At 46.2% G+C, this 15759-nt stretch overlaps 1 protein-coding gene and 1 long non-coding RNA gene across 7 annotated transcripts; one reads left to right on the top strand and one right to left on the bottom strand.

Moving 5' to 3' along the window:
* Positions 1-505: 505 nt before the first annotated feature.
* LOC117235623 (putative inorganic phosphate cotransporter) lies at positions 506-15188 on the top strand. Of its 6 annotated transcripts, none has more exons than XM_033497827.1 (13): positions 506-602; positions 3212-3337; positions 3600-3843; positions 4546-4744; positions 5082-5254; positions 5321-5396; positions 5662-5843; positions 6337-6580; positions 7301-7740; positions 7899-8074; positions 8172-8362; positions 8645-9928; positions 12322-12436. In XM_033497827.1, exons 2-12 carry the CDS (start codon positions 3251-3253, stop codon positions 8937-8939), a joined length of 2307 nt encoding a protein of 768 aa, XP_033353718.1. In that variant the 5' UTR covers positions 506-602; positions 3212-3250; the 3' UTR covers positions 8940-9928; positions 12322-12436. The 6 variants fall into 6 exon arrangements, with proteins under 6 accessions (XP_033353718.1, XP_033353716.1, XP_033353720.1 ...); XM_033497825.1 differs by lacking the exon at positions 506-602 and adding an exon at positions 632-1125; XM_033497824.1 differs by lacking the exon at positions 506-602 and adding an exon at positions 1136-1341.
* Positions 5635-6407, bottom strand: LOC117235630. The gene is made up of 2 exons (XR_004493704.1): positions 6271-6407; positions 5635-5756 (listed from the first exon to the last, which is right to left on the bottom strand). It is a non-coding gene; the product is annotated as an uncharacterized LOC117235630 (long non-coding RNA).
* Positions 15189-15759: the final 571 nt, after the last annotated feature.

Here is a 15759-nt window from a genome sequence, read left to right as displayed (position 1 = left end):
GCCGTCAGCCGAATAACGGAGATCCCGCGGATGCAGGCCGAGCGCTCGGCTAGGCTGGGCTCGACTCGGCTGCGCTCGGCTCGACTCGGCGACGTCATCGCGCCGGTTCTCGCGAGATCTCGTACTTCTAGATCGAAATCGGTTCGCGCGGTTTCCGGTTTGAAGCTCGCGAATTCTCGCCATTTGATTCTATCGTCTCGTTTGCCAGAGAACTCGATGCGAAGCGCATCGTCGGACAAGTCGTATACCTTTCTGAGCTCGCGTTTTCCATAGAAAGAACGAAATTTTCCACGGATGGAATAATGACAGAGGACTATCGAACAGATCGGCGCGTATTTGGTTCTATCGGTTCGTTGCAAAGTACTGGGAGTAAAGTTTACGATTCGTACTAGAAAATGCTCAAAGACTTATCCGACGATCGAATAAAAATGAGTGAGACAGGTACGAGAAAGAGGAGAAGCGTCGCGAGACACGGCATGGAAGCGAGCGGCAGAGAATACGGCTCGATTCGAAAATCGGTAGTAACTAGGTAGCCAAGGAGGCACGTACCCCTACTCCGAGAGGAAGGTTGCGACCAGTTGGCCGGCTCTCGCTCGGAACAGGTGGGCTCGAGTCGAGAGAGTCTCGGCCTGCCGCTTACCGCGCACGGATCGAGTTTGTCGTTCGACCGGTCTCTCGAGTTCTCGTTTTCGGCCACGAAAAAGTTCGACTAAACTAGCCGAAATATGCGTATATAAACGAGTCGGTAACAGGTCGTTAAATCAGCCGGTGGTTAACCAGTTTCGTTCTAGTTCGCGCTCATCGCCAACTCGAACAAGAGCGCGTAGTGCGCGTTCGAAATCGCCGCGTTCCATTATCGTTCGTCGACACGAGTACGCGCGAGAACATCGACCGCGCCGAGTCAGGAATTCTCTCGACGAATTCTCTCGTCCTCTCGGCGCGACCTCTCGGCTTCACGCGTACGGCTTCGCGCCGCCAAACATTCGCGGTGCCGCGAATGATACGAATCGACGATCGAATCAGCGGATAAATAATCGGCTCGCTTCCGATCCTGCGGAACCGCGACGAGATCTCTTGCCGCGGAACGAGCAACGATCGCCGACCCGATTTTGCATGGGTGTACACGTAAGTGAATCAGAACAAGTTCGAGACCGACCGAGCCCGATGACAGAGCTCGTGAACGATCCTTACGATTATCACCCTTCACCGATCGATATCAATGACGACGACGACGACGACGACAACGACGACTACGACGACAACGACGATGACGACGTGCTTCGATCCTGGCTAGTACTAGTCACGCAAATCTTCGACGTGAAAGGAAAACGCGCTAAAAAGGTTACTTGAAACGATACAACTATAATAGTTTCCACGATTACAATTACAATTCGCCTCGGTGAGGCTCGATTCCACGCAGTCGTCCAAGAACATGGTACCGTATCCGCGTTTCGTTTACTCGGTCGCAAAACGAGAAACGACGCGATTCGCGATCGCCTCCGCTTTCCATATGGGTCGATCGTTTGGAAGGACGATAACGGTGAAACGGTTGTTCCATCGTGGACCATCGTCGTCCATTTCGAACCAGTCGAGAACGATACGATAACGAACGAGAATGAAACGTTCGTCTCGCGAATCGTTGCGCGATTCCTCTCGCCATGTGTCACGCGAGTCCTTCGCTCATCCGCCGTGTCGTCCATCGTCCATCGTTCATTGTCCATCGTCCATTGTCCACCGTCCATCGTTCGTCGTCCTTCACCCGGTTATGCAGCTAGCATGTCGCGGTTCCGTAGCAAGCGCTACGAAACGAACGCCATCGGAAAACTCGAACGAAAGAAAGGAAAGACGATCGCCACGGTATCGTGTTCGTCCGAGCGATTCTGTACCCTCGATGCAACGTCTGTAACAGCGCGAAAGGCACGGACGCTGCTTGGAAAAGGGTAACTCGGGCGTATCGGTTCGAGGATCGAAACGCGTTTTCTCCGCGTACGCGATCACCGAACGAAAGAGAACGGCCACGATCAAGCGCTTGTTTTCCCTCGTGTCTTTCTTTCCAATCACGTTACTCGGTCGCTATCGAATGCGATTTTACGCTTCATACGCGAACGATGGAATATTCAGTGTGTACTTTTGCGATGTTTAGCTGCGGGCAGTGGAAACATTGAGATAACTATTGACGTTTTACGTGACTTTTAGCGGCGTCTAGCGTACTCGGCGAAATCAGGAGAAAAGCCCGCATGTACGTTTCACGCGTTGATTGCCGCGCGAATTTTATGTTTCGCCTTGACAAATATACAGGGGTTGGTCAAAATAATGGAAACACCTTTTGTACGTCGTATATGTATACACATACGTATGTGTAATGCGTGTTATAACATACGTTTACGTTTCCATTATTCTCTCCAACTGTTACTCTGCACGCTAAAGTTTAATTTTCGCAAAATATAACATCGTATTTGGGCAAGATTTGTTCTGACGATTCATCCGAATCGTTCGAATCGTTGAACATTTTCTAGCTCTTATCCAAAATTTATCTTATTCTAATCGTTCAAAAAATTTGATAATCCGGTTCATCGATGACAACCGCGGTTGTCGACCCAACGTCGCTCAACGTGTATTAAGTATGCGGTTACAGTGGATGCATACTCGGACGAATTAACGTCCAGAGCAACACGGTACATCGAAATAATGAAATACATATACGGATTCTTACGAGCGTACGTATCTCGATCTTTCGATGTTTCGTTCGCCAGAACTCCATTTCAATGCGCATCCGCCGTAACCATAACGTAAAATACTGGGCGTACGAAGAGCCAAAACAATTGGCGCAATTTGCAAAATGTTTGATGATTCTGCGCCGAAGCTTCGGGACGGTGTATGGGCGAATCGCGGCGCGGTGCGGCGAGTGCGCTTACGAAATGGTATGTAACGCGCGCGAACGTCCGCAACTCGTGCATGCTCGTAACCCTCGCGCAATCGCGATTACATTCGCCGTTTTATCGACTCGTTTATCTGAACGACCAGTGGCGGCAATCGCGTCGTTTAAATCCTTTCTTCCGCGTAGAAAGTTACCGCGTAGGAAACCTGTTAGCCCGATCGTTCGATCCGCGAAACTGTGTTGGCTCTTCGCGTCCTATCTGCCTGTCGATCGACTATCGTCGTGCCGAGAATAAACGAAAGGAATTTAAAGAGGAAACGGGACGTTCCGTAGGAGAGAAGCGAGGCCCACCGTACCGATGTCACCGGCAGAATGGCCAGGGATCGTTCCGGTTCAGAGTATTCGGAGAACATGAGCGACGCCACGACTTGCAGCTGCACGACGAGCTCCGCTGACAAGGCTAGTAGCGCATGTTAGAGTAAAATCTCGTTTGTAAGGGGTAGCGGTAAGTCGCGATAAATCGGATCGGTCGCGCGCGATTGGCGCGTGATCGATCGGATTCGGAAGAACGATACGGGCTACAGCCGTGGCTCGATTCGGCTCGGCTCGGCACGGCTCGGCTCGGCTTGAAACAGCGCGAACCACTCTTCCGGAAGAGAGTACGAGAGGTATGCGAGACGGCAGCGTCCGATAATGGGAACGACGGTGGTGGTGTTTTCAGTGTTCGTTGCGCGGCTGCGGTATGTTTCAAGAGCCGTTTTTCCTACATCCACCTGGCTCGCGACCACGCGATGGAATCTACATAAATCCGATGAGCGCGTACATCGGCGAGCCTGTCAAGCCGAAGGACACAGAGTCCTTTTATCTGCACAGCCCGCACGATCTCGTCTACACGAGGATTACGCGATTGTTCGCGGACACGGACAAGCATCGACACTTTGAGAAGAAGGACGAGACTCTGACTGGTAAGTGGCGCGAGTCCCAGATATCTCGCGCTGCTGCCGAGACTTCGACTCGGTACGCGCGTCGTTCGCTTCCGGTAGCGACGAGTCGTAAAGCGAAACATCGAAACTCTGTCCTCGCTGAAGCAACGGCGAGCGACTCTACATCGCCTCTCGCTGCTGCACGTTTTGTCGCAAAACATTTCCAACGACCAGCGACGCGTAGAAAGACTTCGTCCACGCTGGGCTTTGTTTCGTTGAATTTTGTTTTTTCTTATCTTTAGCGATCTCGATTGCAACGAGCAACGATATTTCGTCGCTGTACATAGTTCTAGAGCTAAGTTCGAAGTCCACGAAGTTCAATATCGTCGTGTGGAGTCAGAGCGTAGGAAATATTTGTCGATTTCTGCGTACAATAGAATCTTCGTCGTATTATCGACAAATTGTATTCTCTGTACCAATCGGACGTACATGGATTGGTTGATTACATTTGTCTGGAAAATGCAGTTAGGACAGTTCGAAATTAGAGCGACGACTTGTCGTTGGCAACAGAAATACGAAAAACCCTGGAGAAACATTCGCTACGACTTTGTTTCAACGTCGATAAAAAATTCCTCGTTGTTGCTTTAGCGTGGACTTTAGAGGATTTTAGAGATACTCGTTACGCCGCGGCGCCGTCTCGACCGATCGACCAAACGGTCATCCATTGGTCTTCTGAATTTTCAGTGAAAGTGGACGTACACTTCAACAATGGCGTTCTCGACCGATCGTCCGGCGAAAACGGCTACACGACCAAAGCCGAAATGACGCGCGAGCCGTCCGAGCACGCGTACGAGCAAATTTGTTTGCGCCAGGATCCTGAGACCGCTGGCATAGTCGCCAGCCCGCAGAGGAAGGTGCAGATCGACAACGTATCCGATCGCAGGTACGCGGCACCAATCGCGCGCTCGTCAGCTCGCTCGTAGTCGTCCCGGTCGATCGACGATACGTAGTAATACATACCGCTAAAAGCAGCATGGATTTCGCAATAGTCGCGCGGATCTTGTTCGCTTTCGAAACGCGTTCGTTTCCGCTAATGCTCGGTCAGCCGTTTCTCGCGGAAGGACGACCTCGATATTTCCGCTGGAACGTAGCCGGTTTAACAGGACCGGTGTGTATAACCAACGCGAGGACGAGTGTCGTCGATCGACGAGCTTGAAATGGTACGAGAGTGGCGCACGAACGGACTGGTTGGCGATATGAACGTGACGAATCGATTTCAGCCGATCTCGAAAAACCGATCGCAGATACAGTAGATCGAGTAGCGCGAGCGAGTCGTCGAACGTCAGCAGCGAGATTCCTTGCTTCTCGTCGAGCGCGTCGACGCCGTCGCTGTCGCGGAACAGCAGCAACGAACGAGCCGGAAAGAAGTTTACCGTGGAGTCGTCGTCGCACGGTACGTTGAATCGACGAGTGCGTTTCCAAACGACAACCGCTGATCGATCGTCCATACGATTTTCAGAGAAAAAGAACACGACCGGTACGTCGTCGCAAGTAGAAAGCGAAAAGGAGATCAAACCGGCGAACGGCGGAGTCAGGTAAGTAGGCCGAGCGATAAGGCCGTGCGCCGCCAGACAGAAAATCGAAGAGAAGCGAACTGATTGCATTCGATTCTAAGCGATTTTATCGCGACGAAACGCGTCGGACGACTCGTTGGTTCGACGACTCGCGCGATATATCGTAGGCAAGAACTAGCTCACGATGTACTTCTTCTTCGTTTTCTTCTTCTTCTTCTTCTTCTTCTTTTCCTTCTTCTTCTTCTTCTTCTTCTTCTCCTTTCCCTGCAACGCGCGTCTTTCTCAGCTTCGCCAAGCCACCGCCTCCACCACCACCGCCCCCACTACCGGAGAAGGAAGACGTCGTGGTGCTCGTGGTGAACGCCAAGCAAAACGCGGAACCTATAACCAGGGACGAGAAAAGAGACGTCTCCGGTGAAACGAACCGGAATGGAAGAACCGAGAACGGAGCAAACCTTGCGTCTGCAGGTAAGCTAGAAGATATAGCTCTCTCGAGCTGTCGATAACTTCGTTTCTTCGATCCTCGATTCGTCTCGCTCGATCTTCTGTCATTTGTAAAGAAAAAAAAAAAAAAAAGAAAAGAAAAAGGGTAGCTAAGCTAAGGGAAGCGCGAGAGTGAAAAGCGTAAATCGAAAAATGGGCAAAGAGAAAAGCGGATGAGTCGAAGAGAGAAAAAGATAGTGGCAGGAGGGGAGGGGGAAATGAGATGGAGTAGAAATAGAAGAAGAGGGTGGGCGAGATTAATCGAGCCGAACGATCGACCGATTTAAACCAGGTATTTTTACGTCGCTGAACGTGGTTTAACGATAATGATGATAATAATTAAAGCCTCGGTGAATCGCAAAGACGGCCACTTACTAGACCATAGCGCTCATCGGGCATATAATACACTTACCTAGATTTCACTTGTCCGACGCGTACTACGATTCGTTTCCCCCACCTCGTTTCTGTTTCGGAACAGCGATCAACAAGTCCGACGTATCCTGCGGCGAGCATCAGCAGCCGGAAGTGCCTCCTGCCAGTCCACCGGCGGACACCGAGGAAATTAAGACGAACCAAACGTCCCATCTGGTCAATAAACATATGGTGCTACCGTTCATACCGCCCAAGTTCGCCAACGCGGACTCCAACACTCTGCTCAAGCCGTCCGAGTATCTCAAGAGCATCTGCAAGATTTCGTCAAAGAGCAGCCTGTTGAAAGCAAGGTCGGTAGGATAGGTTGACGAACGATACCGATATCGCTTTTATACGATGCTGGTCGGGATCGCTCGTCTCGTCGCGTTCGCCTATCGAGGTACAGAGAAATGAAAAGTTGGCTAGAGAGATGTCATGCGTCGCTATATCGTCTTATTTCTATGTACGTGACACTTTAGGCCAATACGCGTGTTTATCTTGACGACTGCACCGGATCTATCAGAAATAACCAACCGGACTCGCGTTTCTTCGCCTAGCCATCTTCTCGTTTCAGCAGCGATATCTCAACTTCGGAGCCCAAAGTGTATCGAGTCAACGAACTTTAAAGCGAATCGAATCGATGTTGCAACAACCTTGTAACGAGATATGGACTAAATATCATTTTTAGATTTATATTATATTATATATCGGGAAGAGTGAAGAATTTGATAGAAAAAATTTTTAAAACGTTAATTTTTTTCTTTCTTTTTTTTTTTTTTTCAAACGTAGACTCGATACACTCTGATTTTGGGGATCGTGTATATATATATAGAAATATACGGAAGTATATACGTTACGGTCCAAGTGACTAATAGGTCATTATTCGTAATGCTTAGTCATTACAGTTTTAAGGTTTCAAATTTATTACAGTGTCCGATTTTGGTTGCAGTTATTCGTAACGACCGTGTATCATAAATAATGTATTACGTAGTCGGTTAACGCATAACATATCTGAGGAAACGCGTTCGCAGATCGGTCGACAATTTGGACATACAAAGTAGAAGCGGTGACCGAAGAGAAGGCTTCGTCAGACCGGAAGGGACCGAGGAACAGGAGCAAGAGGAACTGAGGGAGGCTTTAGCGGAGAGGGGTGCCACGCGTAAAGCAACTCGGGAGCTGGAGGAGGAGGAAGAGGAAGAGGATAGGGTGGTGGTGGTGGTCGAAGAGGGAAAGGAATCGACTGCTGGACCTCCGCCGCCACCGTTGTCTCCGCTTCAAAAATCTCGACGTATCAACGAGGAGTCCAGCACGGTCGCGATGACCGATCTCGAGTCACAGAAAACCCTGCAGCCACTCGCCACCATCAGCATTCAAGATCTGACCAGTATCCAACTGCGAAGAACTTCCGCGAAAATGAACGCGACGAAAACGTTCTCGGCGCCTCCGCCGCGCAGCGTATCTATGACGAACGGTAGGTTACCATATCTAGACTGCGTATATTTATGCAAATTCATATTTTTACGCGTACGATTAAAAAATTGGAACCCGAATTTCCCATAGATTCGTAAAGATCCCATTATCGATCGCGTTATCTCTGGTCTCGAAGCTTCCATCTATCTTCTTCGTCAGTTTCAGAGCCGTTCTTCGTACAAAAGACCGACTTGATCGCGGAACTGAAGAGAACCAAGGACATTCCTGGAATTAAGAAGATGAAGGTGGAGATGGCGCAGGTGGAGAAGACACAGGAGCAGAATCTCATGTCGGAGATCAACAAGGCGTTCAACGTTTCGAATTTCGTGGATCAGGTGGGCTATCTGAGTCGATTATCGTTTCTCCTTCGTTCCCTTCGTTTAATCACGATCCTATTCTATTTATCGTGTTTAATCTTCTGTTTCGCCGAAGATCCCAGAGAAAGACAGTTCGGGGAACGTGATACCGATATGGAAACGACAGATGCTGGCGCGGAAGGCCGCCGAGCGAGCGAAGAAGGAATTGGAGGAGCAGCTCGCCAGGGAAAACGAAGAGAGACGACAGAAAGCGATTCCTGCTTGGAAGAGGCAGCTCCTCGCCAAAAAGGACAACGAAGAAAAAAGGTTCGCCGTTTCTTTCTCCGCGATTACCGCAATTCGATAACCAGACCGTGGATTTTTATGCTTTTATAGGAAATTTGAAAGCATATAAACGCACCTACATTACCACGCGTATTTAGTAAGCAAGACAAATTTCTGCTTAGGTTCTATTCCTTCGTGTGCCCTTACGTGTCTTTATAAAAATATGAATTTCCACGAATAAATATCCACGGTCTACCGATAACGATAGTAATAGTATTAGCACTGCGATACACGTTGATAGTACGCGTTTCCTCTTTTTAACAGACTGAACCAAGTGTGCGCGACGCCAACAGCCAAAGTAGACGCGGTAGCGACGCCAACGCCAACGCCGACGCCGACATCGAGGAGGGATGTTTCGCCTTCGTCTATCTCATCGCGCACTACCCACCGACACGAAGAGAAACCGGACGTCGAGGAGAAGAAGCCTGCCGACGCGAACTCCTCGCATCAAGGATCGCACGGCACGCAGGCAAACGAAACAGACGACGACGACGCTCAAATTATTCCGTGGCGAGCACAGCTTAGGAAGACCTCCAGCAAGCTCAACATTTTAGATTAATCGTCCAAATTTCTTTCACTGGTCGATTCGACGAGCCTGGTGGTCGCGTGTGATAAAAACGGGTAGTGTTCATCGCGCGGCCATCGAACGCGCTTCACGGAACACGCTGTTTGTTTGTATGTACATAGAATCGAGTAAAGTTTATATCGAGAAATTCCTTAAAAAACACGTTCGAACAACTGATTTTGCGTTTGTCCCTTCGAAAAACTTCCCTCGATCTTCCTAAAAAAGATTCGCAAAAAGAAAATGAAAACGGAAAAAAAGAGATCAGTCCGAGTTCGTTTCATAATTCGAGATATTGAATCCTATAGGTACACGTGACTGAGAATAGAGGTGAGAGGTATGGATATTGCATTGTCAGAGATGCGTGTGTTGGTGCGTACTCGCGATGATAACGACCACCACCGTCCAGTCAGCGTGCAACAGTAGAGGTACTACTACTTGCACAGTCACGAATAGAAATAGAAACAGGAATACTAATACGAGTAATGATGGACGTTTACAGACATATCGCTATATACCCAGTCCGTTGAAGCAATTTGTACGCTGTCGTAACGTCATCATTGGCACGCTGTAGGACCACCGCGCTATTCCATCAACGCGATTCCGTTGCCAGCAACACGCCGAAGTTCGTCTATACTTTGTTCTCGGGCCGAACATTTCTCCCGCGTCGCTAGTTTCGGGTCTTCCTTTCTCGTAGCTTCGTCTCCGTCCGAGACTATTTCACGCGCGTCTCGCCCTTTTTTCCTGGCCATTTCCAAATTCTATCGGCGTTTCGAAAAAACCGCGTGGTTCTTTTTCCTGCGTTGCAAGAATTACCGGACGTTTTTGCCTAATCCTTTCCACTCGTTCTTCCTTTCTTAACCCCGTTTTACGCCTTTCCTAATCGGAATCGACGATCGAGGAGCGCAACTAGCGATAAATTCTCCTCCGCTAGCAGCGATCGACTTCTAACGCATCCAGGATGGCTTTGAACCACAAGATCCTAGGTAAGCGATCCTTGCATTTACAATCCGCGTACACATCGCTGATCGTAAGTATTAGGACATCCATTCGTTACATTCATTGAGAGTTTTAAAGTTACAAGCAACGAGAACGAAACCACGAATCTATATCATTGGTGAAACCTCGTAGAATATTCTCCTCGACAAGAACAACGGAAAGTATTTGACTCGAACTATAGATCGGCTGATGTTCTAATACTTATGGGTCGACAGTGTATCGCGGAAACCAACCTTCGGATTAACGCTCTTTCAAAGAATACAGTTCGCTAAAGTCGCGACTTATCCGCTACACACGATGACACGCGCGTTCATCCGAATCGAACTTGGAACTTTCGAATCGAATCGAATTCGAACTTATCGAAACGAATCAAAGGTCGAGCGAGCATTATACGCTGAACGCTGACATGCGCTGCTTACCGCAACGAAGATCGCGACACAAACCTCCCGCGCACTGTGCCAGCCAACGCGAATATAAATAGCAGCCGGAAGCAACTGTGAAGTTCTGGGTGAAGGTCGCCATCAATTCTCAAACGCGCCAAAAAACTTCCGAATTCGAGTACCGAAACGATACCGCGCGTCGTTTAGATTTTAAACGCGTGGTTAACACGTTGATTGCCATGCAAATACAGTGGTTGCGAAAAGTATTGGCAGGTCATTGTATTCATTCATTCAGCCATTGTATTATAAGATTTACATACTGATTAATTACTATTCGAGTATATTCAATCTCGTATCATTTTGTGGCATACATCGTATGACTACAAAACTTTGATATCACGCAAATGAAATGTAGAATCTACTACAAAAAAAAAAAACGCTTCATTGAAAGATAAAGATATGTGCCAATACTTTTTGTAGCCGCTGTATGTATATTTTGCCCTGAAAGCCGCGATAGATCGAGATACATTATATCATAACTAGACTGCAGGTTTTTCTGTATTTACGATAAATTTAAATGTACGAGTATTCGGAGAGTGTGTATAACATTCGAAAATAAATCATCCAAAGTGGATTACTCGTCGTAACTCTCAGTGAACGAAAGAAATTACCGAATAGGTTTCAATTTCTTTAGTTCTCTTCATAGGTATCCACAATCTAATCGTAACATTCAATTCTTGCAAAATAGTACATTGCGTTTGCGCTCTTTTTTCCGACGATGATTTCCTTTATCTATATCATTCGTATCGTTGAATATTTTTCTTTAATAATGAACAAAAGGGGGGCTCAACTCCAATGGCCCTGTCCTTGAGATATATTGTAGAGGGGAAGGGCCTGAGTAACATGCACTTGGTTCGTTAGGTTAGATCTTTTGAGGGATCTAACGTAGCTAGCCATCCATGGAATGTAACCTAACCTAACCTTATCTAACAATACCTTACCACAATTAAGTTCGCAATCAAACGCATATGCAATTTCATTTTTGACCACTTATATCGGAATAAATGCATTCTAGCAAGTATCATCGTCTTCTTGCCATAACTTTTGAACCACGATCATCGTCCCACGGCTCGAATAAAGCTCCGAAATTCGACGAAATTATGGTTGAAGCCTCCTTGCGTGTGTAACTGGTCATTTTTTCTAGTCCATGAAATTCGTCTCATTTTAATGATTCTGGAAAAAATTTAGTAAAACGTAGCTCACCAGTGGTCATCGTGTCAGTCAACGTGTTAATAAGAACGATTAATTTCTAACATTGGCGACCGAATCGATGGAATCTGGACGTACTTATCGAGAACTCACGGGTACCGCGCAGTTTTCGTTTAACCTCGATCTGTCCGATCGACTTATTTAGCGACGCAACAAATTGAAATCGGCCTGCTCTATGTAGTACAGGGTCGAATCGCTACCGACGGTGCCAATTGATTTCAAAAAATTGATGCAAGTGGATACGCACGTGTCAAACGCGTGCGGCTAGATCAGTCGTTGATCCTATTTTGTTTAACGACCTCGTTGTCCACCTATTGTACGTTCCTGCCCGCACCTCGACGAATACACTCCCGATAAGACCCTTGCCGCTCGTGCTTTCAGATTCGCTGACATGTAGACAAGTGTTAAACATCATGGTGATCCTTGGTTTCATGCTAAACTATATGCTACGCGTCAACATGACGATCGCCATAGTATCGATGGTGATTCCGAGCAACGATACTTGGCGGTTGAACGATTCGAGTAAATCTGCCACGACCGAGTACTTCGATCGTGGAATCGCGGTAAACGTTACCTCGCTCGATAATGGAACAGCGACGATCGCCCCTAATCCCGCTACAGCTTCGTTCCCCTATGCGCCTGCACACGTACGTTACAGTTTATCCTTCGAAGGCTTTATCGTTCTTCTTTCATCCGTTCGATACGATCAAGATTTCCGCTCTGCTTCCCAGGAGGAAACGAATCGGACCAGATATCCGTGGAACGAGTACCAAGTGAATCTCGTGTTGGGTAGCTTTTTCTGGGGCTACATATGCACAGAGTTGCCAGGTGGCCGTCTCGCTGAAGTAGTAGGACCTAAAAGAGTGTTTGGATACAGTATGATGGTATCTAGCGCTATTACGTTATTAACACCTCTGTCGGCGACTTATGGCTACATCGCTGTCGTCGCCTTAAGAGCGGTGCTTGGATTCATGTTGGTGAGCTTTTCAATTTTAACTGGTTGGTCTTACCGATCTCCATTTCCCCGTTCCATCTTGTAATAGCGTTTTTCTTTGTTGGCCTACGCCGTGTAATCGATTTCCCACATACATATGCAGGGAGCTACTTGGCCTGCCATGCAGCCGATGACCGCAAGGTGGATACCACCGACGGAACGCAGCAAATTCGTCTCGAATATGATGGGTAAGTAAATGACTCGTGAGTACAGGGGCGTAGCAAAAAAGTTTAAATATAAAGAGGGGTACGGAAAATAATTCTGCAACACAAATTGTATCTGACAAGAAGAATGAATAAATATAATACAGTGGCTGCAAAAAAATATTTGTACGCTCCCTTATTTTCTACTGAAGCGTCTTTTTGTCGAGTAGGTACATTTCATTTTCACATTATCAAATAGTGCCTGCTTGTAGGCATATGTAAGTATTACTAAATGACACAAAATCTTCACTGGAACTAATTAAACACCGCGAAATCGCTTGGAATTAATTACTTGGTACATGAATGCTGTAATAAATACAACGGTGTGCAAATATGTGCACCTCGTGCAGCCACTGTATATAGTCCGGAATAGGTGGCTGTTAGCAACATGATGAAAAATATCCAATAGAGAAGTTACTAATATGTGCATATACACATATACAAATTGGCAAACTTTAAACTTCCTTTTTGCTCGCTACCGTAGGTAGCCCATCCGCGCCGGGTACAGAGATAAAGAAAGAAAGAAGGAAAGAAAGGAAGAAAGAAAATTTCTTTGAACGTCGCGTGTCTATCGTGTTTTAGCTTCGTCGCTCGGAGCGGCGATAACTATGCCGATTTGTGGGTTTCTAATCGCTTACCTCGGTTGGGAATCCGTGTTCTACGTAACCGGAGCGATAGGCCTCGTATGGAGCGTAGCTTGGTTTTTCTTAATATTCGATTCTCCTAGACAACATCCGAGAATCACGATCGAGGAACGCCAATATATCGAAGACTCGATCGGTTCTACTTCCACGACAAAGGTACGATCGAAGAGTACATATGCGTCTAATTCGATACGTTATCTCTCTTTGTTTTTGGTTTGCAGCGGTTGCCCGTTCCGTGGAAATCCATCTTTCTCTCGACTCCCGTTTGGGCTATCGTGCTGACTCACTCGTGTAACGTGTTCGGTTACTTTACCGTTGTCAATCAACTACCAACTTACATGAAGTACATCTTGAATTTCAACATCAAAGAGGTACGTACCAACGCTTACCTTAGAAACGATGATTTTCTTCGATTTACTCCACCGCGTTCCTTGTTTCTCCATAGAACGGATTATTATCCTCCTTGCCGTACCTTGGCAAATACATCTTCGCCGTTACAACATCCTCTGTGGCTGACTATTTGTTCAAGACAAAGAAATTGTCGGTAACAGCTATTCGAAAGATCTTCACTAGCTTCGGTAAGCGTAGAATTTTGGTCGGGATTAACGTTGCTGCGTTCCACAAATTTTTATATTTTTACCTTGCCTGAAAATTAACGAAACAAGGAAGATGATTAAAAAGATTCAGAAGATTTATCAGCATAGAATTTAAACGAAGAATCATACCCACCGATAAGAATCTCTTCATATTCTGTTTAGACACGAGTTATTTTTTAACATTAGAGAAACAGAAATGAATGGAAAAACGCGGCAGAGTTAATCCGCGTAAGATTACATCGACGTAACGATATTTATTTTATTAGCGAATTATGAGCTCACTGTCTCTCCCGTCTCCTATCACCTTCACATTTTTCTTTGAACGATTCTCTATCGTTTCTGATGACTTTTATCAGGTAAATACATTCTTTAATTGTTATCATAATCTACCTCGAGTATCATTACTATATCTGATATATCAATCAACAGTAGTCAATAGTAAGTATAATAGTAATAATATCAATAGTAATCGATATCTTTTTCCGAGTTTAATAAAGGATTAAAAAATCAAAATATTTTTTTTTATTACGTATTGAGATTTTTTCGCACTCATAATTCGCTCATAATAACACTCAAGTTTCGATATTCTACGGCTCTTCTCATACTTGTTTCGCTTGTTCGCAGCCGTGTTAAGTCCAGGGTTATTGATGATCGTGCAAGCAAATTACGGATACGATCGCATTACGTCCGTATCGATTTTCACTATTGCTCTGACGATCAACGGTGCAGTAACAGCTGGATATCTGGGGAACAGTTTAGACATTGCACCCAACTTTTCAGGCACTATTTTCGGCATGATGAACACGCTCGGTTCCCTAGGCGGATTTCTAAGCAGTTACATGGTCGGCTCGTTAACCTACAAAAATCAAACCTATTCAGGATGGAGTATCGTTTTTTGGATATTAGGGTGGATTTATTGTCTTGGCGCACTTACGTTTACCATTTTTGGTAGCGGTCAGTTACAACCGTGGAACAATCCCGAGAAGAAGCAAGTACGAAAACAAAGCAACGTAATCACCATCGATCATCCGCAGGAATTCGTTTCGCTAGACGAAAAGACTGTTCCTTAACGAAATAATTGAAAAATAAAACTACAATTTCAACTCAAATGTATGATAACGTAATATTTACTATGTTTTCATAAACAAAACGTATTACCATTATGATTGTTATTAAATCTTGCATCGATCTCCGATATTCCGAAAAAACGTTCGAGCAGAGACGAGCTACGATTAGTGACAGAATCTGAAACACTTCGAATCGTTTCGAATCTGTATCGTACATGTGGCGACAAATTTGAACGACTTCGAACACGCTTCGAAACTTAAAAAGAGTCAACATCTGTCAAGACATCTGAGAATTTTAAGCTTCGAATCGTGTTCGAAGCGATTCCAATTTTCCCCATACGTACAGATTCATCCCGTCGGTAGATACAGCATTCCGTGCTTTCGATTCGATATTCCGAAATCCTACAACCGAAAAAATAGGCAAAACCTGACGCCGACGCTGTAACGTAATTCCGATTATCTTTCATCGGTTCATTCACATGGCACTTATTAACGATCGGTAAAAAAGACCTCTGCATTCTTCCGTGAATCTATCCTAAGTTCGAATAATCTATCCTCCGAAGAGAATTTCATTTCCTCCTGCCAATAGTTCGCATCGAAGGACAGTTCGATGGATTATTGTCTTAGCGCGTTTCGATCCACCGTTTGATCGTAAACGAAATCGT

The sequence above is a fragment of the Bombus vosnesenskii genome, unplaced genomic scaffold (genome assembly GCF_011952255.1).
Source record: "Bombus vosnesenskii isolate JDL3184/JDL3185 unplaced genomic scaffold, Bvos_JDL3184-5_v1.1 scf7180000013316, whole genome shotgun sequence".
Lineage (NCBI taxonomy): Eukaryota > Metazoa > Arthropoda > Insecta > Hymenoptera > Apidae > Bombus > Bombus vosnesenskii.
This window is presented reverse-complemented; position numbering and strand designations above follow the sequence as displayed.

What these genes read in the sequence shown, in the direction of transcription:
- LOC117235623 (XM_033497824.1), top strand. Translation starts at nt 1,165, where the DNA reads ATGACAGAGCTCGTGAACGATCCTTACGATTATCACCCTTCACCGATC. An exon ending in CGACGAGCTCCGCTGACAAG is followed by an intron (nt 3,338 to 3,599) that starts GCTAGTAGCGCA and finishes TGGTGTTTTCAG; the next exon opens with TGTTCGTTGCGCGGCTGCGG. An exon ending in CAGCGTATCTATGACGAACG is followed by an intron (nt 7,741 to 7,898) that starts GTAGGTTACCAT and finishes CTTCTTCGTCAG; the next exon opens with TTTCAGAGCCGTTCTTCGTA.